At 39.9% G+C, this 24383-nt stretch overlaps 1 protein-coding gene across 17 annotated transcripts in view; it reads right to left on the bottom strand.

The window, feature by feature from the left end:
• The window catches only part of ANKRD44 (ankyrin repeat domain 44), a 150183-nt gene that overhangs the window by 57787 nt on the left and 68013 nt on the right, over positions 1-24383 (bottom strand). For 15 of the 17 annotated variants that reach the window (XM_085584607.1, XM_085584616.1, XM_085584610.1 and 12 more), the window contains 2 exons: positions 12148-12231; positions 3586-3664 (listed from right to left, as the gene is read on the bottom strand). In XM_085584607.1, coding sequence (XP_085440733.1) covers positions 3586-3664; positions 12148-12231 — 163 coding nt within the window. Of the gene's footprint in view, positions 1-3585; positions 3665-11680; positions 11854-12147; positions 12232-24383 lie in introns of all 17 variants that reach the window. The other 2 variants (XM_085584617.1, XM_085584621.1) reach the window with 1 other exon arrangement.

Below are 24383 nucleotides of genomic sequence, written 5' to 3'. Positions count from 1 at the left end.
ACCCCAGAAGCTTAAATCCTCAAGACCATCCCACAACAACATCCTCCAAGTCAGCCAGAAATTCAGTATCCATCTCTTCACTCTGGACCAAGTGCCTTAACCACACTTCAGTGCACTTCCTACAATGCTCTATTAATTAATCTGTGTGTCTATAAGGACAAAGAGGGCTGAAAACCACTCAAATTGGTGTAAATTGTGTAATTTATGGCAAAATCTTCCTTGAAAATAGAAGTTGCTTTAAAGATTTCACTTACAAGCCTTTCAGATAGTCACAACATGCGTCCATTCTATAAAATACCCACTTTAAAAAATAAGCTCTTCAGAGTCTTTTCTCAGCCTCACCTTCCCTACCTGAGCCTGACAGAAAGTTTTAACTGTAGGGGTTTGCTTTGAGAGGCTGAAGTAGACAACATAACATATAACATTACAGATAAAATCAACAGAGAGGAAACTTTTTGTATTCTACTTTTCTTTATTATGGCTGTTTTGCAATCTTTGTCATTTTTCACTCTAATTTTTTTCTGACAGAAGAGGAAATAAATCTGAAGCTGCCTTTGAGGTCTGAAATAAACAACTTGATGCTGACTTTCAGGAATAAAGCTAACATCTCTTTATCATAACCAAATACAGTTTTCCATCCAGCACATCTGCCAAATCCACATCTCTAGATTCCACAGTCTAAATCTCCAATATTAGGGATAATCAATGGAGGAAAAAAACTGTACTCTTTAACCTATTAATGTCATTATTTACTTGCACCTTTCCAACTTCTCCTGTAACACACAGCAACAGGCCCACCAAAAGGTAAGGACAGCTTCTTGGCAAGAAGCCCAGAGCCTTCTGAAATAGTAAAGCAAGGTAATATTGCCAAGATGGCAAGTGCCTTGGTGGGGAACAAGGGGTAAGGGACTGAGCTCAAACATGATGCCTTCAGGCACCAGCCCAAATGGGAATGCAGCTTGTATTTGCCCAGACAATTGTTCTTGCACATCCACGACTGGTGGCACCATACAGAGATTGTTTCTGTGAGATGGTTACCTTGCTCCTTCTCCTTTCTGACAGAAGGAGGTGAAGTACTCAAAGCTTCCTGCTTTCATGTAGCCTGGAACAACAAAACCACTCAGCACCCTTCCTCAGTTTGAACCATATGATTACAGATCAGACCTTGGAGCTGGTGTAAACCTATCTGGCTCTGACATTTAGTGGGCCAGGGTGACTCACACCAGCTGAGGGACCTGGCACACTCTCTTCTTTATCAGTTCCAAACAGACTCTATTTCAGTGGCTACCTAGAAAGCCATTCCTGGTCTGTCTCCAACCAACCTGGGCAGAAATTTCATTCATTAGATACTACATTTATTTGCACTGCCATCAGTTTATAGACCACAAATCTCAGAAGGTGCATATTTAATTTAATTCTCTCCTGAACAGTGTAGAAAATTAAATGTGTTGATACTCCTCCTAGCTTCTACTCATGCTGAGAACATTGCTTGGCACCTACAGCAAGTGTTTGTGTGCTTTCTCTCTGTGAAAACATCATTCTAAGTCAGACAACAAAGTTTTTCTGCTTATGTAATTAAATGTTGCATTCACATTAATATTTTATGATACCATTTGCTGACTGAAGAGTGAAGCAAAGGAAGATGCTGCACTTGTCCTTGCAGCCTAGTTCATGGAGAGATCACAGTCACAAAGAGGTGTTTATAACAAGTCATAAACCTGCTCCTCCAAGCCTCAGAAACCTCCAAACCTGCTCTTGGATACAGGTACTCATGCTCATAATGAGTAATGATGCTTCAGATATTAAAGAACAATGAATAAGTAGAATAGACAACACAAAATTAATTTTGACTCATGCTGAGCTAGTGGGGAAAGATCACACAGTTCCTGCAGACTGAGCCCAAGCACAGGCCCACTGACACACAGTTCAATTTTTAAAAGCCCACATTGTAAATTTTTCACACTCACTTGGATATATAAAAACTCTCCAAGATGCATCACCTATGTTTTATGCTGTTGGTCAGACAAGCCCTATAACCCATGGACATTTTGGCAGTGAGGTGCTAGAACTAAGTGTCCCAGAAGAACTCTAGAAAGCCTCCTTCCCTCATCAGGAACGTTCACTGGGACATTTCTGGATGCTGTTTAGGAAAAATGGGCGAAACAGTTTCACCTTTCTCTTTATGAGAATATTGCCTGTGCTGATACTTGCAAAACTTGAAAAAGTTCATTGCCCCTGCAATCCCCTCACACCACAATGGAACAGCAGTATGTGACAAACAACACACACTGCAAGAACACATGCACAGATTAAATTTATTAACTCCTTCCTCCCAAGGAAGAAAATCATGCTTGCATTTAGCACATTGATAACCCGCCCACGCATAACCTGTCAGCAGAGCACTGCTCTTCTCAACCATTCTGCTGCCATGAGGAGTAGAGCACAAAAAGCTGATGTATGATGTATACAGCTAGTTACCCTCATTAAGCAATTATGCAACCCAGAATTCCCCCAAAATGAACAGAGGAAACACACAGCTACAGCAAACTGAGTTCTCATTTTCTGCCTTCTCCAGGTCTGGCTAGACTGGCGAGCCAAAGAAATATGATCGAGTGGTCTGCATGCACAGCCACATCAACAGCCTGATCTGACTTTGAAATTCAGTGCTTTAAGCAGGAGGTTGGATCAAGTCATCTCTAGAAATACCTTCCAGCCTGAATTATTCTAGGATTCAAGGCTGGAAATTAGAAGGTGCCTTGTAATCAAAGGGCTGAGAATTCTGAAGTAACTTAAAAAAAATATATGGAATTCATTTGAAGAAGCCATCTAAAAACTCGTGAAACCAACTGCATAATAAGGTGGCTTGCAAGGGGTTAGAAGTTTTTACCATAAGGTTCCTTTCAGTCTCACATTCTTAAATCCCCATAAGCTTTACACTTACAGTTCTCCAGCTTAGAAAAACACTGCCTTTGAAATCTGCAAGCGCATCCAGGAGTTTGCCATGAATTATGCTCTTCTTGAGAGATGACTGCTTTACGCTTTGTTCTGACATATTTTGATTGCGTTTTCTGTCACTACAACAGTTAGGAAACTTTTTTTTCATTTCTTTTGTTTAGATATTTCCTACTACACAGTTTCTAATATCCAAATAAACTTCCTGATTCTTAGAAACATGCTTCTAATGTAAACAGCACTTACAATTCACTTAAGCTGATTAATAATTTTTTTGCTATTATTCCATAATTTTTGCTTAACAGGAATTCTTGGATTGTACTCCAAGATATGAAGCCACATTTCAAATATGTACTCCAGCAAGTCTCTGAATTATAAATACTGTCAGTTTGAAGGCTTTATAAGTTGTTAAAAGCTAGTTACTTTGTTTATTAATTCTTCTTAGTCACAGGGTACATTTTATGATTGTATCACCAAATTTTAATAAATTTTCTAAGCTTGCAAGAAGTGCAACCAGCTCCGTGAAACTCAGAAATAAAAAAAGCCCAAAACTTCCTTATATATGCTTTTCTGGGTATTCCTTATAGTTTTAACTGATTTACCAGTTAACAGCAGTGAGGGACTGTACCTTACCTGACAAAATAAGAAGCTCAATGATGTCTGCATCCCCCAGGAATGATGCAACGTGAAGAGGGGTTCTTTTCTCAGCATCCTACAAAACCATAGATTGTCCAGTTACAAAACATGGTCAATAAGTGCAGACATTAGTGTTAAAGTGCAAACAATTTGTATTTATTTATTTTTCTGTGTGAATTTCTGTTTGCAATTAGAAATGCAATCTCAGCCAGTGAAAGAACAAAATTCAAGACCTCAACAACACTCTTCCTCCCAATAATCCTCTATTTTTTATCTCTCATTTCCACCAGACCTTGCAGAGATATTGCCTCTAGTCTGTTACAGGTAGATGAAATCAAAGCCAAAATGAGCAAAGACAGCATCTTTAGGTCTCTTTCAGAAACATTTTCCACTCTTAGGTATCACAGCAACATAATCCAGAAGCTTCTGAATATCAGACTTTGTATGCAGTTTGCATCAACAGTACAACACCAGAGTCTTCAAAAGAATAGCTCAGGAAAATTACTTGGAACCACACACAAAATCAAGATGCAAACTCTTCTTGGTCTACAAAGGTTCTTGTACACCATAGCCTGGATATCTACAGCAGCCCAAGATGGGCATATACATCTTGACTGACCTTTAAATATAAACAAAGTTTTACTAGTCAAATCTGTCCTTAAAAGAATTGCTAAGATATATATATAACATCCAGGGTTTTTTTATTTCTGTAATTTTCCAAATTAAGGAGTCCATTTTAAAGATTTTTTTATTGTTATTATTTCAAGGGGTATAAATACAGTGTTCACAAACCCCTTTATTTTATTGCTTTATTCCGCTGATTCCAGAACACAGGCATTTAAAAGAACTGCTAAATATTAAAGTATGGGTAACAACAATCACAGGAACTGCTAATACTGCTCATTGTGCTGTTTCTAATTGTAAATGTATTTGATTTTGGTTTCTGAACCACAAAAATAAGTCCTAAGAGACCTTAGCAATCCAACTTGTTGCAACCTACAAGCACTGAATATTTTAAACTGGTAGCAAATTGAACACTTCCTGCAAACAGTATCAACAGAGAAATCCTACCAATATTTACACCCCATCCCTGAAAAAGATCTCTGAGCCTGTCATGAAAATATCACTTTCAACATGCCCAAGCAACCATCAACCATAAGCTATTTTGGAATATCTTCAAAGTATGCTATAAATGTGGACAAATCTGTGCAGCAGAAGCATTTGTCACTGGAATGTTGAAAATTGTTTTCTGGCACTGAGAAGCCCAGAGCCACTAATCACCAGAACAGTTTATGCTTAATTTTTGTGTTTGTATGGCTTTTTTAAACATACATAACATTCATAATCCTCAAATTCTGCTGCACTGGTTTTGATCTTATGTATTGGGCATGCACATGAAACTCTCAGAAGACTGGTTACATAAAACCCTGATTGTCACAGGTCAGAGGGGAAGATCTCTTATGGGCTTTCACTTTCTCACATGGCAGGCATATAAAAAGAATATTAAGCAGTGTCCAGGCAGCAGTGTTCACTCAGGAACCACTATCACAAGTTACTCTCATATACTTCATTCCTAACACCAAAGAACAGCTTCTACAGGCTACTAAGTACATGTGAGATCTTTCATAGTTTTCATATTCCCTATCCTAAGGCTACCCGTGGCAAAATATATACTGACTGATCAGACATATATATAACAATAGAACCAGTTCTAATTTTTTCTTAGTTTGTTGTTATTAATGCATGAAGTGGTCTTTAGTACAACACAGTACTTGTAATAGCCATTGTACCTGCCAGTGCAACACAGCCAAGTCTGGCAGGAGCAGAGGAGTTTGAAGTTGAAGGCTAATGATACAAGACCAAGCAATTTTCTGTATCATGGAACTAAGGCTACCCAGTGCTTTGTTCATTATAAGCAATTTTCTGTACTAAAATGTAATTCTGATGCAAACTGAGGGAGGAAAGGATATGAAGCAAAAAAAATTTACTCTTCTGTAACAGAAATAACTAGCTCTGTAAGCTTTCTAAGCTTTCAGTTTATAAAATCAATACAAAGCCTATCACATTGAGTGCAAATCAAGTTTTCAGAGAAAGACAAGTTAGTCACAAAACTGAATTTAAGCTTTATTCTCCAAGAGTAAAAAAAGCCTAAAATGTCTCCATTTATCACAACCAGGCACAAGTTGGCACTTGCACACAGAGCCCTACAGGCAACACTTCCAGGAGTTTGGCAGGGAGAAACTCACACACTACACCCGCAGCTGAGCATGCAGTGAACACCTCACTGGAGGAACATCCCTGAGCTCCTGTTCAGACTGTGCACAGTGAACACCTCACTGGAGGAACATCCCTGAGCTCCTGTTCAGACTGTGCACAGTGAACACCTCACTGGAGGAACATCCCTGAGCTCCTGTTCAGACTGTGCACAGTGAACACCTCACTGGAGGAACATCCCTGAGCTCCTGTTCAGACTGTGCACAGTGAACACCTCACTGGAGGAACATCCCTGAGCTCCTGTTCAGACTGTGCACAGTGAACATCTCACTGGAGGAACATCCCTGAGCTCCTGTTCAGACTGTGCACAGTGAACACCTCACTGGAGGAACATCCCTGAGCTCCTGTTCAGACTGTGCAGAGCACTGGTACCCAGACAGAGGTACTGAGGCTTCTGCCTGCCTGTCCCACCACAGCCCTTGTGGCCCCATCAGAGCTGTGATCCCTCACAGCCACAGCTCCTCCCTCACTGTCTGGGCACCCAGCCCACACCCCACCATTGATCCAGCCCCAGCACCTCGTCCTGTGCTGCTGGGAACAGGAGAACAAAAGTAAATCAATAATGATCTAAAGACTGCAGGCTACACACAGAGAGAAGGATAAAAATTGTTTCAAGGAAAGGTTTGGCAGAACCCCAAACCTCAACATACATTATCAAGGCAAGGAAAGTAAGTGGGGGAAAGAGATGATAACAGGATTACAAAAAGCATTCAGAGAAATAATCAGACCTGCTTCAAGTGCAGTTCTCAGAAGAACAAAAAGGTCAGCAAGAGACAGCAGATAAGCTATAAACAATGGCTAGAAAATCAGGCTGAGATGAGATAAACTCTCTTTCCAGTACCTAAAGGGGGCCTACAAGAGAGCTGGAGAGGGATTTTTCACAAGGGAGTGTAGTGATAGGACAAGGGGAAATCAAGCTGAAAGAGGGAAGGTTTAGATTAGATACTGAGAATAAATCCATTACTGTGCAGGTGCTGAGGTACTGACATAGACTGTCCAGAGAAGCTGTGGATGACCTGCCCCTGGAAGTGCTCAGGGCCAGGTAGGATGGAGCTTTGAGCAACCTGGTCTGGTGAAAGGTGTCCTTCATGGCATGAGTTTGGAATGAGATGATCTTTAATGTCATCTCTGATTCTAAGAAACTGTGTTAGTAGCCTATATTAGTTCACAGAAAAGATGATGCTGCAGGTTAACATTATCTATACACCTTTTTTTTTTTTTTTTAATAATACAGATAAAAGAAACTAAGAATCTAACAGCTAGGCAATCAGGAACAGATTGGCCTCAGCAAGAAAAACACTCAACACATGCTTAAACTGCTCAAGTGATCACACTGGCACTGATAAGGCCCTCACAGGTTTAAAGTTAGACTAGTCCTTAAGTGCTTTATTGGATCAGAGCCTGGGGTACATATAGATTAGCAGAACAGTGAGCTGAATGCATCATATCAGCACATGTAAAATTATCAGGCACATTAGGGAAAGGGCCTACATTTTGTCCTCAACACAGCCTACATGTCACAGGAGATAATGGAATTGAATTTTGATATCAACTGCAACTGCTCAGATCAGGTGATGCTTAGGACAGAGTTACTTAATATTAAAATGTAAGTGCAACTGATGCAGAAAATCAATGTATGTATCCTTTCTTTGTCACCAAACTGCCTGAGCAGCTAACAGGAACAGTAGGAGTTTGCAGAAGGAGTTTAGTCCACCACAGAAACAGAGTTACTGAAGCCTTTGGATTCCCACCACCTTCAAAATGTGCCTGGGTGGCAGAATAAAACACATTAATGAATATAACTTCCACTGATCAAGTCTAACAAAATAATGACAAAAAAACCCCTCTTGCTTGTTCACTCCATTTACAGTTGTTACATCCGAGTATACATTATTTAAATAGCACAGCCATTAAAAAAAAAATCAGATACAAGTTGACTTCAGAAAAATTAAATATTGGGAACTGTTAGGAATTACTGAAGAGGCTAAAAGCACCTATTTCTTGGGCTATTTACAACTGTTTGGAGCCAAAAGCTGATGGTGTACCAAGGAAATATCTGCTGCTTCAAGGATTTCCTCCTCCTCAGACATTCCTTTATTAAAGCCTGAAATTTACAGAGTAAATCAAAATGTTTGACTGTGAGCACCACAGGTAAAAGTGAAAGTCAAGCTGTGTAACTTATAATTTGTGCTCTTTCTTCTGCATAACAGAAATTCCCATCTGAAAATGCAGTTCCTCGTTCCAGCACCTCTCACGCCACAGTCTTCAATTTAGCCTCAGAAATAAAGGTTTTTCTGGACTAAGTCTTAAATTGCCAATTGCTCATGAAGCAGAAGAGACAAACACTTTGATCTTTCAGGTCAAGAAACATAATCTTTATTCTCCCCCTTTATCTAACAATTACTGCCTTCCATGAGGCTGACAGTGACTTTCATGCTAGAAATGCATAACTTTAAAAACTAATTACTAATTCCACATTGAGACCATAGAAATTATTATCCTAAAAAATGAAAATATTTTGATGCCCACTGGTATTCACCGTAAGACTCAAAAGATAGACTTAAACAACTCCTCCATTTTTATAAACACTATATTGACTTTGGATGGGGGGTGTTAAGGCATGGGAGCACACTCAGGATTGCAAAAGATTTAGAAAATTCAGGTATTTCAGGCTGATATTGCTACCTTTGAAGACAATAATGCAGTTACAGCCAAACCCTGCCATGAGATTTTAATGGTCTATACATCCTGAACTGCCTCAAACTGATGAGATGAGTCACCAGCAGGGATATATATAACAGTAACCATTACTACACTACCACACTGTTGCAATGCAACCCAGAATATTTCAGACTCTCAGTCTCTCCAGCAGAATCTTCTTCACAGTTTAAAAATTTTCATTATGAAGTATTACAAAAAAAAAAAAATCTAAGCCAAAAAAAAATTTTATCTGAACAGAAGTCATGCTAGTTACCTTGCATTGCAAACATCAGTGTAGTTTTATATTCATTTTTGCTACACTATGAAAAAATTGTTCATAATTCCTGTGGGAAAAAATTCTCCATCACTTCCTGCTTAAAAAACAGCATATTAAACAGCAGTACTAGAGGCTAAATAGCCACTTCAGCTATCCCAAACATGCAAAACCTTTCAGACTCACAACCCTAAATATGTGCCTATTTGTACCTTGAAGCACTCACAGCACCTTCAAAAACATGCTTGGCAATAGCACAGGAATGTATAGAACTTGTGTGCATGTGGGGAGGCCTGGATGAAGCCTGAATCCTCCTGACAAAGGCAGTGCTGCAAATCTATGCCTTTCCAAGCAGGATAATGAGGAAAAAAGTCATGAACTGCACATGTACATGGGTCTCCATAATGACTTCCTTCCTTCTCTCTTTATCTCATAATAAACCTCCCCCTAAATACATGGTCCTGCATGTATAGCCCTGCAATCTCTGCTGGTGCTGCTGCCTGTTCCTCTGCAGAAACTCTGCAGCTAGAAACAGGGTTCTAGCCAAGAAAAAGCACAGCATTAGGGGATAAAAAATAAAAACAGAGAGAATTAAATGACTTGCAAACAACACATCACTTATGGGGAAGAATATTGGAAAGCTTTATGACTATTTTTTCTTTTAAATTTGGATATTTTGAAGAGAAACTAAACTGAAGACTGAGATAAAAATGGAAATTACACAGGGAACAACAACTGGACTTTGCAGACATAAGGTGCTGCACAGCTCATGTATTATGAATCCCAAACAAGAAGGGGTAACAACTGGATCCAGAGGGGTCATTCTCTCCCACCCTTCCCTAAGTAAAAACAGCACCCCAAAAGATCCCCATCTGCATATGCACAGTGTGATCACCCTGCTGCTTTGGAATGAACCAAACAGCAAGTGTAGAAGATGTCTACCTGCAACTAATCTGGCAGTCTGGATTGTCCAAGTGATATCACAAATATCCTGGGAAAACAGGCTGCTGAATGCTCACCACACTTCCTATGGACACAGTGTGTATTCACTGCCCAGGGGGAGGGAATTGCTCATTATCAGCTAAATATAACAGAGTCCATGCCCCCAGTGTTCACAGGTGCCATCACTTGCCCCCAAAGCACAGGTTGGACTGGAGAGGTCAAAGTAACAATTACAGTGGCAGAATGAGTTAAAACCACACTTGTAACCCAAACAGATTTCACTTTGTTTAAAGTAGAAGCCATAATTACAGCAGTATCCAGAATGTAGCCATTTCCATCAACAAACAAGTCCTTGGCTTGGGAAGTTACTAATTATTTTACCAGACCAAAAAAAAGTAATCTTCTAAACTCTTTCCTGAGATTAATTTTCTCTTGGGACATCTGCACATGTATGCCTAATTTCGTGTTGTTTCTCTGTGCTCTTTTTCTTCTGTCTTCTAAATACTTTTCTTGATGGACATTAAAAATACCCTGATTTTTTAAACTTCAGAAATACCCAAAGCTTGCTGCAAAACCAGACTTTTACTTTGTATCCCTGTCCTACCTATATTTGAACTATTCCAGTGTTGACACAGCCAACCAAAATGATCAACAAAGGACAAATCTCTGCCAAACGATGTCAGAGTTTCCTCTCATGTGAGCAACCAAAGGCTAACGTGGAAGTAATTAAAAACACCCTTAAAATAGAAACAGAAGCATGCAATGCAAATTGCCAGCTCACAGCACAATGAGGGGAAAATCTTTTCATCTTTCTTCAGTGATATTTTAAGCAATTGACACTTCCCTGCAGTCACTGTTCAGAAAACAACCTTCAGAGTTTGTGTTGACCAGTATCTTTCTAATGACTTCAAAGAACAGCTTGGAGTTTTGCTCCTGACGAGGCAAAGCTTCTTAGGTGGATTTTGAGCATTGTAAGCAGTATATTGGGCAAAACCATTCAATTACTTTTTCTATTAAGAAGTATGGGACTCATCTGCAAAACACAAATTCTTCATCTAATCTTGCACCTGACAGCTGAGACCATCTCCATAGCAACCATCACTAACACACTTGCAGCCAAAGGATAGAAAAACATTGGAGAAACACACAATAACCTTGTACAGGAAATGCTATTTTGAAAATCCAGCATGAAATACAGATGAAATTTTGGGACTGTGGTGTTAATCTACCTTGCTGAGGGGGTTTTGTTTGGATGGGTTTTGTTTTTTTCTTTAGTTTGTTAAGATCATCAGCAAAAAACAAGCAGGAAACTTGAGGGAGATAATTCTTTAAGGATAACACTTTTAGGAACTTGCAGGAAAACAATCAGGTACTGATAATCATGGGGAAAGCTTTACATCAAGGTCTTGCATCAGATTTCACACAGTGGCATGTCTTTCCTTCTACTGGACAGCAAATGGGTGGAGCCAGTCAAGCAGACCACCTCTCTAGGATCACCTCTCTAGTTCCTTTTGGTAGCTCTGAACCAGACAGTTGGACCCCACTCCCTGCAAAAGCTGCAATGCCAAGACGGTACCAGACAAACTGCTGGAGGTAGCAATGAATAAACCGATGGTTTTACATCACAGAAAGACACAAAGAAAAGGAAGGTTGATTCAAAAGTTCAGGAAACACCTGGAAATTATCATTCTGCTTCTGCTTTATATTCTCACCACTTTGAGAGGCCACAGATTGTAGTCAGGACTGGCAGGACTTACTTCTAACAGTACGCATACAAATTAAAATCAAAGAGAGGGGGGGAAAAAACACCCCAATTTCTGCAAAAAAGACCAAGTTTGACTTGGAGACATTTTTTTCACTGCCAAAGTACTCAACTACTACTACTTGTTTACAGCTGCTTACCATTCTGGCTGGAATAAGCCAATCTGCAAAACAGTAATTCCTTTGTGGGCAAATTGTGGCCAAGATTCTGCTTCCTTACTCTCACAGCTGAGAATTACAGTGAAGCTTTAGTTCAAGTAGAGTCAAATGCATAACAGCTCCTGATCTGCAAAGACTCTTCATAAAAGGAAACCCTACAGAGAGTAAAAATATGCAATTTTCAGCTGTTTTCATTCATTTTCTCAGTAAGAGAAAAAACAATGTCCTTGACTGACCTGCACATTTGGAATAATTACCATACACTTAGAAAATTTAAAGTCATCTGCTGGAGACAATTACATTGACTCCTACTTAGGATACCACTGAAGCCCCAAAACCTCTTCCTTCCCAATCATTTCCATTCTGTTATGTGTTAATTACTGAGGACATTTTTAATACTGTCATTGCCACAGTCCACAGGTATGGTGCACAACATGCCAGTCACATACCAAGGCGTTGACATCCTCAGTTTTGTAGATCAACATCCGTATCTCTTCTGGATCACCACTGAAGATTGCCTGGACCAGTGGAGGCTGGAAAAACAAAACAGAAGCAGAAGTATTACAGGTTTGTTTATTTTCTGTTTAAACTGAGAGCATTTTACTCCTGCTAACAGTTGCTAAAGCTGCCCAGAGACATGGTGTGACCCCAGTCCTAAATGACCAGGAGTATCTCATTAGTAAGAGCTACCAGTTTGCTTGAGGATAAACTGAAATCATGAGCATGTTTGTACCTAAAATGAACATGTGTGTGCACAAACAGGAACCCTCATTAGAACGGCAACTTTTGTCAACAACATGCAATTAGCCCAGATGTTCTCCCTGGCATGTAAGGGGAAAACTAATTACATCAGATAGTGCTGCATGCTTGCTCTTGGCACAGACAAATGGTCATGCAATACACATTTAGAAACAGAGCATTATGCAGATAATGAATTTCTGGGCAATCACTAAACAACTTGTATTTTTTCCCTGAATAAATACGCAATGAGCGCAGTTAATTTTAACCACCCAAGAAGCGAAGTAATTATCTTATTGTCTCAAATCTGTTATTATGCTATTATGAATGGGAATGCAGAAATAAATAACCAGGCCCACAGGAGAAACAATGTGCCATGCTTGCTCCTCTCCAACGCTGGCGTCACCGCCGGGCAGCGGGAGGGAGCTCTGCGTGCGCTCAGAGCTGCGATACTCAGCCAGAGCTGGTGACTTCAGCCCTTCCGACCACCTTGGCAGCAAATATCTGAGTTAGTAACCAAACTGGCAGCACACTGAAATAAAAGAAGAAAAACTGTGCTGCTGGAGGCTCGGGAAAAGAAGGGAACAATTCACAAATATCCCTATCCCATAAAGCACGTGGTTGAAACAGGCCCCACTTTCACCAGCACCCTCCTGAAGACAGTGTATGCTCCCCAAGTCTCACTCCTGGTTGCCTCATGGTCCTACTGGCAAAAAGGAGTTTGTGGTGCCATGCAATCACCAGAATCTAAAATAATCCTGTAAAATGGCAGCATGGATGACTACTTAGGCACATAAAACTGCAACAGTTCTTGAGATTCTACAGAACTTAACTGTCTTGTAAGCAGGCAATCTTTAAATTCACAAAACAGGCTGAAAGAACAAAGAAAATACCATTTCTTCCCTATCTTTTCTTATTAAAATGTGGAAAATACATTTCTAAGTTAATAGTGTCTATTTTAAGATATATTAATCCCTTATGTCCTTGAGAAACATTCATACAGGAATTTCATTCTTGCCACTCCTCCAAAAGTGAAAAGGACTAAAGCAGCATCTTTTATCACAACTGTCTATGTCTTACATATTGTAGTGGATGTTTGAAAAAGGAAGGGGGAAAAAAATTGCATTTCACTTTAACAATGTAGCATGCTCCCTTCCCAGCCGTGTCAGAATGGGCAGAGAACATTCCCCAACAGACGATGCAAACACCAGACCCTTCTCTCCTAAAACTAACAGCTATGAAGAATCAGTGAATGCTTATGAAATTATTATGCTCACACCAAAATATGTGCATTTCCTATGCATTTATCATAATATTTAAATGGGAAAAAAAATTAACAGGAAAGCAGAGAACTCCTCAATTTCAAGCTGAATGACAATCACAATCCAGTAGCCAAGAAACAAATACCCCCAGCATCTTAGATTATTCCTTGAACCCACTTGCAGATATGCCTAGCACCCAGTGAAAAGTATCAGCCAGACTCTGGTGACATTTAAGGTGAGACCTCAGACAGAGGTAAGAAGAAAAAACCTAAAAAATTCAAATTTATTAGGAAAAAAAAAAAAAGCAATCAAGTTCAAGTGCTGTTACAGGCAACGAAGGTACTTTGACCCTTCTTCTCTCTGCCAGAAATCTGAATCAAACCCTTGGTTTTACAGGTAATGTTTGACCTTTCTAATTAGCATCAGCCACTTAACACAGAAAGCAGACTGAGAATAACACTGTGTTGTTTAGACCTGTAACACACAGAAGATCCTCATCTCAGTTTTTGTCCACCATAGCATGGTCACATCCACCTGCAGTTCTTTAGATCAGACCCCAGTGTTTATCATGCCCCTGAAGCAGGGCATAACTCCCACCACTGATACATGCAACCTTTGCTGACAGGAGAAACTTGCCATATACCCATTTCAAAGGCCTCATCCTTCAGACCTTTTCTCCTGTAAGATTTAATTTTTATAAACTAATTATGATAAAATCTATCTCTGATAGTTGTAGCAGAAGACACAGAGATAATGGAGAATAATCAGAGCCTGGAAACTGAAAGAGGAGATAAAAATGATCAGAGCCTGAAAACTGGAAAGAGGAGATAAAACCAGTACTGGTTAATAACCATCCTGAGTCACTGCTGTGCAGCCTGTTCCAGCTGGCCATTTTTCTAATTCACTACGTCATTATTTTATTTTCAAAGGTATTCATTTTGAAATGAGAATGTATTATTTATTGTTGAGGTACTTTTATTACATATTGAGACCCATTTCAGTGTAAGATGTGCAGTCAAGTATAATGACCTGTCCAGGAAATACATGTCAGAACTATGTTGCAGCATTACTGCTCAATTTGAGGTCAGAGCTGAGAAGATGCATCCACATCCATCACCACAATGGAAAAGGCATTGTTCCATTCAGCAGCTGACAGGGATAGAATAAGGCTTGTGCACTTACATACACATTGATGATAGATGATAATGAACAGATTACTTTTCTGATCTTCAGTGATAACCATAGTCATGCATCAATGACTTCAAACAGCTTGCCTTTTTTTTTTTAATTCCTGAAGGGTAGATAATTTTCCTTCCTAATTATCAAAGGATAGTATATTTTTGGAAATATTTTCTAAAAGTTGTGACATCATCAATGGGTTATTTCATTAACAGAAATATTTTGCTTTAAATGTCTTCAAATTCAGAAGTTGTTAAACTCTTATATTAGAGGAAAAAGAAAAGCACAAGCACAGAGCAGATTGTATATAACTATTATTAGAATTATGCAAGGGTGCAGGGTTTTGGAATGATGAACAACTGTTTCATCAGCTCAACTCTCCACAGTTTCCAGTTTCTTAAAGAGAATTTCAGTTGGGAGTGTTCACATTTTTTTCCGAAAATAAACTCCAGCAGCTAACAAAAACCTTTCCATGTTACTTTTTCTACAGAGTTACTATGATAAGTATGAAACTTATCAACAAGTTTTATTAGAGGGTTCTTTACTTTGTGCTGTAACAAGCATTTTAGTAAAAAATAAATTGTGTCTGCAGACACCTTCCAATGTTGCAACATATTCCTGTCTTTACTGAATGCAGGGCAGTAATAAGCTGGACTTCAACCCACCAGGTAAAATGAACTTGTTGAACAGAAGGCACAATGATTTTTTTCAGCAACAGAATTTAAACCTGCATGGAAAAATGTCCTCTGGCTCAGCTGGATTCCACAGAGCCAACAAGCCATTCCAAAAGAAAAAGTCCAGCACTGGGAAATTCTCCTCCACAGATCTAACTGTTACCAAGGGGCATTGGCAAGTCTCTGACTCCAGAGGAGATGAAGCATGTAAGGGGACTGTCTCAAGTATAATTTTAATTACTATGTCCAAAGTAGGTGCTGAACCTTCTAGCAAACCATTTCATGTTTTTCTTGAGTAGCTAGTAACTGTGACATATACTGAACATTTTGCCTTGATTTTAGAAATCCTCACTCACTAAGCAGGACTTAAGCCAGATTTTTGTTTGGCAGGAGGCAGAGGCCAATAGGGTAAGGATGATTGACTCCTATGCCCATTTGATCTCATAGACTACCATTTGTTCCTGCGAGTAAAAAGAAGCTACATTTTGATCCTTTATTAGTTCTAATTGCCTTACATCAAGTTCCTGGACTAAACACTTATATATCCATGTATTCATGTAACTAACAAGGCAATGTAGCAAGACACACAATCATTTCAAAGTGGTATTGATTCTGACAGTGTTTTGCCAAACACCTCTTTTTTTTCTGAAAGTACTCCCACTAATCAAGATTACAAGGTCATCTGCTATGTCACATCACATACATCTATTTCCTTCCATTGCTCAAAGCAAAAGGCTACTCCTCTCCCTAATTTTAGTTCAGGCCTTTCTCTCTGTTCATACAGCACATGAATACCTGAAATGCTGTTTTAACTTGCAAGTTTGTATTTGTGAACAGCCATTAACTGGAGTTAATTCTTAGAGTGCATTTCTCTGATGCTTACTATTTATACAGTTACATGTACAGAAATTACTCAATACTGATAATTTTCAACAGGCTTTGTAGTCTATTACCCTCACATCAGGGGGTTACCCTTTTATTGTGTTTTAGGAATGAATTGCTGGGTAAATAGAAAAAATGTTTGCCCTTAATTTGTTAATTCAAAGGGTGCAATCCTGTTGTAGGAATTTCTATATACACTTCTGCCAACAAAGTACTTTCACAGTGCTGGTATTTGGAGAAGAATGCCCTTGGATGGCTGCTAAGAGGTATTACGTAGCAATTACAGATCTTTACTAAGCGACTTAAGGAATACCTGTACAAGCAATTGAAAAGCCAGTGGAGATAATCAAATCTGCAGATTGGGTGCACTGGTTCCCTGGAAGCACTGTGACAAACTAACAGCATTGTTAAGTGAGCAAATGCACTTAGGACATTTATACTGAGCAGATCAATAAATACCCTGTAAGCTGCAACATTTCAAACAGGCAGAAAAAAAAAAAATTAATTTAATTCTATCTGATTATGTGCTTCTGTTTATTGTAGACTAACCCAGTGATTTAAGTATTGCACATCAATCCTCTGCAGCAAGGACAGCATGCATGCCTACACATTGCTATTTATTTCAATTTGTTCCACTGTGTTTGAATGCTCAAGGACCAACAAACTTACATGACACACAGAGGTATTCAAAAAAAACATGAGTCAACACTCCCAAAACAAAAAAAGAACCTCTGCGTGATAGAGGCACTTCCAAGCTGAGAGATCTTCATGTTGTTTTTAGGCCAGCATTTAAAGGATGCAAGTGTGCTCTGACACTTTCCCTGCACCAATGGCTTTCCAACTTGCAGCCATGCTGTGCTCTAAGTTGCTTAGAGGGATGTAATGGGCATTTAAGTTTTATTGCAAGTGTTGGGTTTTCCTGTAATGGCCCCCATTTCTATCTGTGTCATTTATATAACAGCTTCTCCAAAGCCTCAGGCTGTGTTTCTCTTTCAGACCATAAGGAGGACTTCACATCAACAGCACGGGGCACACAGAAGCAGTGGAGAATTGACCACTGCTTCATTTGCTGTTATGCTCTCCTGAGAACAGGTAAAAAATTATATATAAACTCCAAACAGAACATATGTTTAGCTTCAAAAGCAACTTTCACCTAACTTTTTAAAGAAAGAAGAGCTGGAGTGGGGTGTCTGCATTTGCCTGCACAACACAAGCCCAGAGCTGAAAGCCTCTCCCTCCAATACTTTCATCTAATGATGAATGGCAACTTCACCAAAACACCAAAAACTGCTCAGTGACCAAATGGGAAATACCCCAGTGCACACTTGTGGCTCCCAGTATGGTCTAGCCCTAAGGGACACGTACTCAATAGCACCCAGGACATCAGGACATGATGTCTGCAAGGATCCTCAGTGTGGTACAAACAATGCTCAGTGCTTGGTGCTTTTTCCCCTCTCAGGAAGGCAGAAGTGGTTCCTAAGTAATTGTTCACAAATGCCTGAATAATTCATGCAATGCTAACATGGTTCATAGGTAGTACCACAAAGGCATGCACTCAGCCTTTCCCACAGTGGTTTCCCAAACAAAGACTTGAACATTTACAGGAATATTTAGTGCAGAATTGGTTGGAATACAGTGATTCTAACACTATCAGCAGATGCTGCCACTGTTGGTAACATTACAAAAACCTGAGATTAATCACTGGTGTACATTGCTAACTGCATGGCAATCACAAACAGCTACAGAAACAGAGCAGCTCCAACCATACTGCTGGACAGCTGGACAGCTGGTACAGACTGCAAAGCCTCAGGGCAGCATGGCCAGGGGAGAATTGCATCCCACCCCTCCAGCCGAATTCAGCTGGGTGCCTGGTATCCAGTACTGACCAGGTTCAGAAGCTGGAATTACAGCCAACCAAAACACCCTTCTGCATCTTCTGGATAGGAAAAATCCCATCCTCAGCTTTAAGTGAACAAGCATATTTTGTTGATGGTCAATAGCTGTAATGAAGGAGGAAAGAAAAACCATGATCACTGGAAAAGGGTTAAAGTAGTAGCAGTAGAGCTGAAACAAGATTGTCTAATGATAACCTTCCATTAAGAATCTTGTTTTGAACATTGCTTACACTATGTTTGGAAAAGAACAACTTGAACTGCTTAGAGCATGGCTCAACCCTGAAAAGAGAGCAAGGCTGTCACAACACATCCTTCATCATCTGCTTTTAAATGATTTCCCCTCCAATACAGCTAAGCCTTCACAAAAACAAGCTGGGCTTGGAAATCCAGGCTCTGCTCCCACAGACTTCTGGCTTTTGCTCCCACTCAGCAAGGTCCTGATGGCTTTTGCTTACACCCCACCCACCAAACTCCCTGTCTCCAGCCAGACAGAGAAGACAATAGATCTGATTCTATAATTAAACATAATCACAAATAATCATTTAGTAAGTGATGTGCAAACCAGACTATTCTTCACTACACTTTCCCAAAAGCACACATCTTGTGAAATAACAAGAATAAGCCAGCTAAATCCCTGCCTCCCCATCACCACATGCACCCTGGTCCTCTCTGTGCTCAGCCCTTTCCCCTCTCCTACTTGAAAACAACATATTGAGACAGCTGAAACTTTAACACGACATTTATTTAGTCAAGCTTTCATGATACTTAAAAAGGAAAATAGTCAGGATTGATCCTGCTTGTGCAATTCTGGACCCAGGCCGGTATTTCTGTTCACACAATTTGTGATATGCCATTCCAGACAGTGCAAAACAAGCCTCTGGCAGATCTATTTCTGGTGCTAGCTTGGCTCCGGATTTTGGCTACCTCCCATTTTTCATTAGGAAGCCTATCAACTGCCCCAAGAATTGCTTATATTTCCAGGTGAAGTGAAGGTTACATCCTGCTGTTCCTGGAATCCTGAAATTCCTCTACACAGTGAAAAGTGCTGCAAGTTGCCTATGTTTCATTGAACTTATCAGTTAAAGGCACCAAAATAACTCTTGGCCTGTTAAATTTAGACCACTTCTTAAAAGGAAAAGAGCTCAGACTGTTTAATTCAGCTTGCCTAACATCCTTTCCTTCATTCTCATTACTGGAGACTGTCCACCAGTCTTGATTTAAGTGCTAGGGTTTGGTTTTAGTTTTGGTATTTGGGATTGGGGGTGGGAGGGGTTTTTAAAAGTGCCTTCAGATCAGATCAGAAAATTAGTTAACAAATACTGTCCTGAAGTTACATTAATCAAGTGAAGACAAAGACTCAGCACAATGCAGACTAGTTAAAATAAGAAAGTTTTTTTAAGGGAGACAAAAATAAACATAGTAGCATAATATTTGTTATATTCACTAGTGTTTGTTATCCATTTCAGTAGAAAAAAGTCTGTCACAGATAGCATAATAAGATTTGTTGGAATACCTACAAAGATTGAGGATAATCAATCTAATAGTACCTTGAATTTTTCTTGTCCTCCTGAATTTGTTCAAAGTTTCTTGGATTTTGTCTTGATATAAACTGTGTTGTGTAATATCTCACGACAGACATATCAGTGGCACCTTTCAATAACAGTCCTGCGATTGTAATGGCAGTACCAAAAAAAGGATCCAATTCATTTTATATGTTCTCAGCAGCAAGTGCTGCACTACTTATCCATTTGAGCACTTCTTGTCATATCTATATTTTGTTTCCCAGAGCTTTTGTCTTTTCTTTTTCCCCCTCCCCCATAATCCATCAATCATTTAGTCAAAAGCAGGGAAGAAGTCCTGGCACCAAGGCAGTGTTTCTGAACAAGAGCATAGCAGACAGTAAAATCTCTGGGGGCATAAATTCCAGCTGGTGTAAATCAGCTGAAGCCAACTTCCAAGTGAGAAGCCTGTGCCATGTTACACCACCTGCTTTCCAAAGGGCCCTGCACGCTGTCCCCGCCGGAGGCACAGCTGAGAGGTGGCCAAGGCAGCGTGAGGTTATGAACCTCAAGAGAAATGAAACTGCCAGCAGCAGAACAGAGCAACAGCAACCCTGTGACACATCTGCTCCTCGCTAGAGATTTCAGAATAAAGCAGTTAGGGGAGAAACTCGCTTGAAAAACATCAACCCTGCCAAAAGCTTCATTTCCTGCTCACTTGTCTTCAAACACATCTCAAGCAATTTTTTTTAACCAATTGTTTAGGTCTTAAATTCCATAAGAGAAAAAAAAAAATACAATTAAAACCATATCTGTGTGGAGGGAGGAACGCTCTGAGGGCTGAAGGGGTTCATGCAGCTGGTCAACTTAACCCGAGACATCTCCTCTGTCCTGTGGCCCCACATCCTCTGGAGACCACTGATATCCTGCCTGCACCCAACTCTACCAGCAGCAATGGCAGTCAAGTAGAAAAAGGAAAAAAGAAACTGAAATGCTGCAAGTTTATCTCCCTTTGGTTTATCACTTATGAAACTGTGACTTACCCCTCTACCTTGCCAAGGCAAGTGTGTGCAAGGGCTGCAACACACTGCAGCTGGCTCAGAAAGACCTTTCCATAGTGCTCTTTCAGTGCAGCAGCACAGCAAGATCTGCTTTTCATCTGGCAGCCTGGACACTCAGCAGGACAAAGTAATAGTCCAGTCCATTTGTAATTAAGTGCTCTATCTGATATACGCAGCACACATTGATACTCATCACACACACTAATAAAAACTCAGTTTTAGAAAATTAGTCCTGATTTAGAGAACTGTAAAGTGGCATCTGATCCTGTAACATCTTATTTGGTAAGATCAGGACTTCCGCTGGCTAACGGGGTCTGTTTTATATTACTGTACACACAAAGAAGTCAGCTATGAAACAGAGAGTGCCATAATAAATTTACAGATACTTCGGAACTAGAGAGACTACACAAGGATGTTGGAGGGCAAGATCAGAATTTATAACCACCTTGACAAATTATACAAACAGCCAGGCTGGAGGAAGAGTAGGACACTGTTCAGTATGAAGGAGAACATAGCCTGCCTGTTAGTGAGAAATCCAGGGCTGTTACGCAGCAGTTTTGTGTAAGAAGGAATTTGGGACTATATTTTACTAACTGAATGTAACCGAACAACGTCCTGAAAGAGGAAGAGACTTAAAATAGGATTATGACTTGCAAAGCACACTGTGGTGCTTCTACACTGTTCAGTATTGCTAAGGCTGGCTGGAGTGAGACATTTAGTTTAGGGCACCACTTGACTTGAAGACCAAAACAGAGCTCTAAAACATAATTTACAGGGAAAACTTAAACAGATTAGAGCTGGTCACAATACACAGAAGATAATTTAAAGTAAACATGAGAACTATCTGTAATACATAAAAGGTTGTTATTAAAATAAATCATCTGTTTTCCACAACCAAGACACACAGAGCTTAAATGGCTGCATTCAAGGAGGATGCATCTCTGCTCCATTAAGGGCAACACAAACCAGGACACTGGTTACCAATTCAGCTGAGTTACAAACTGTGAACTGCAGAAAACTGTATTTCAAAAAATAGATCTAGTCCAACAATCACTGAAAGTCAAAGGTTCTTTTCTGCAGGCTTCAGTAGGCAAATAATTGAACATATGAAAGCAAAGGAAGCCAAACAAAACTCGCCCCACACTTATGTGAAGATAAAGGTTAATGCAAATAGGGTAAGCTACAGCAGATATCAATAAAAATATATATTGCCAAAAGTTCAAGGGGAGTCTAGTGCCTTTGGGTAGACACACACTAACACATGGCAGGACTCCAGCAGAGTTTCAGATCTCATCTCATTCACTCATCAGAAGGTAATTTCAGCTATGGGGAGCCCATGCACAGAGTTTCTGTTAAGGATAGATACATTTTGTAATCACAATCTCACGTGCTCCTGAACCTCATCTTCCTCTTAACAGTGACCTGCAACACTTCCAAGGTCCTGCTGTCATGAGTATCTAAACCAAGCCTCAGGACAACAGCAAACCTCCAGGATCATGAAAACAATGATAGGGAGGGAGAAGATATTTTTGGGACTTCAGCAAAACCTGAACTATCTGATTTGTTTGGTCTTACCACTATATTTCAAGTGGATCTTTCTCAGGTTCCCCTTGTGTTGCACATCATACACACAGCCTCACCACTGTCTGTCTCCTACGCACACAGTGCAGCTCATTCCTCTGGTCAGCAACTGCCACCCCCACAGCCACCCTCCTGCCAGCTCCAGAAAAACTCAGAAAATCTCCCAGCTCACCTTCTCCTACACAGCCAGGGCCAAATACACTTTAAAAGACATTAAAGACTAACAGCGATGTTTCCTGACTTCTCTTAGAGGTCATGGAGCTCACAGTGCTCTTGAAGAGCACCACAGTTGGTTATTACTGTTTTCATAAAATACTAAAATCCTCTGCAGATTTTAGTCACCAATATTTGCTTTCTGCATAGCTGATATAAAACTCAGATTAAAAATGTTTAACTACTGAGGCTGATGACAGGGTTATTTCCATTAATAGCAGAGTAACTATGTGTGAACATGAAGATCAGTTCATAACACCACTTCATCTCTTTCTTTACATTAGGCATGCTACAAGTTGGCATGGAGCTCTGCTCAACAACCAAAGCAGATGTTTTACCTCTATTTTGAATCTGGAACAGATTAGCAAAGTTAGTTTGATTCAACATATCTTGATAATATCCTCGTTCTCAAATTCAACCAAATTATTGAAGCTGACAGGAAAAAAAAAAAAGGAAAAAAAAAATCAAGCTTTGCTGATGAGTGCAATGTCAGACAGCCAGACCAAAGAAATTAAATGGAAATTTTAAAAGGTTTCAAAATTGTCTTCGCTTCAGAAAGCAATGCAGTATCTTCAGAGCATGATGCATCTGACTGTGACAAATCAAGCAGTGTCAAAATTACTTTGTACAGACACAAATTAAACAGAAAGATGAGCTGAAGAGCTATAATGAGCTATTAAACTCCTTCTTCCAACAAGTTACCATTGCAAGTTATGAATAGCTTTGTCTGAATACCCTCTGAAGAGCCTGCAAGATATCTCTGAGACCACTGTCACAGTTTGGAGACTCAGCGTGAGCCTTTCCTTCATCACACTCGGTGCCATGCATCAGACACATCTGTGTGTGAGAACACTCTTCAGCATTGAGAAGAAAGGCAAGACAAGGGCCCAGCACCCAGCTCCCAGCACTAGCTGATTTTGTACGTGCAGCTGTCTCTGCATGCTTCCTTCCAGTTCCTGCCAAACAAACCAAGCGGTGAGGTTGGCAGTCAGATACAGCCCAGCTATGTTAGACACCCTCTCTCTGCCCATGTCACATCTAGACACATTGATCCCAATGGTCTGGGATAACCATTGCCAAAATGGGGCTTCCTTTTCCAGAGAAAAAAGTTCAGCCTGGGAGAGCTCAGCCACAGAGTGAGGATCCTAGCAAAGCCAAGGCAAGCTCCCCTTTTTCTGAGCAGTCTCATTAGAGCCTCTTTGCAGCAGAGGAGGGCAAAGAATCATCAGTGAACAAAAGGGAAGACGAGAGGGACAGAGGGCAGTCCACTTCAGATGGCCCTCTGCAAAACAAAGTGCTCAGAAATATCAGGGAGGTGGAAAAAAAGACAGTTTTTAAAAATGCCTTTTTAAGCCCAAAAGGTAGATGCCATCTGTAATTCAAACCCCATTTTAAATTTTGCTAGAGAGGCCATAGCTTATTAAGACTGAAAGTTAATTAGATTTGCATAGCTTAACATTTCAGCCTTTCATTTATTTACTGTGAATTATTCTACTTTAGTAGTGAAAAGGTTATTATTCTGTGTTGTTGTCATGCACCATGAATCTGATACCAAAATAAATGCTTGCAAAAAAAGAGCACCTAAGCTTGCTTAAAAATAATTAGTTAGGGCTTTTTAAAAACAGTTTTTATATTAAAAAACAATAAATCTCTATACTGAGTCCCTAAACACAGCCACTCTGTTCTTTAGTGAATATTCAT

This window comes from Lonchura striata, chromosome 7 (genome assembly GCF_050655825.1).
Source record: "Lonchura striata isolate lonStrDom1 chromosome 7, ASM5065582v1, whole genome shotgun sequence".
Classification (NCBI taxonomy): Eukaryota; Metazoa; Chordata; class Aves; order Passeriformes; family Estrildidae; genus Lonchura; species Lonchura striata.
Note: the sequence above shows the minus strand (reverse complement) of the source record. Positions and strands in the feature narration are given on the sequence as shown.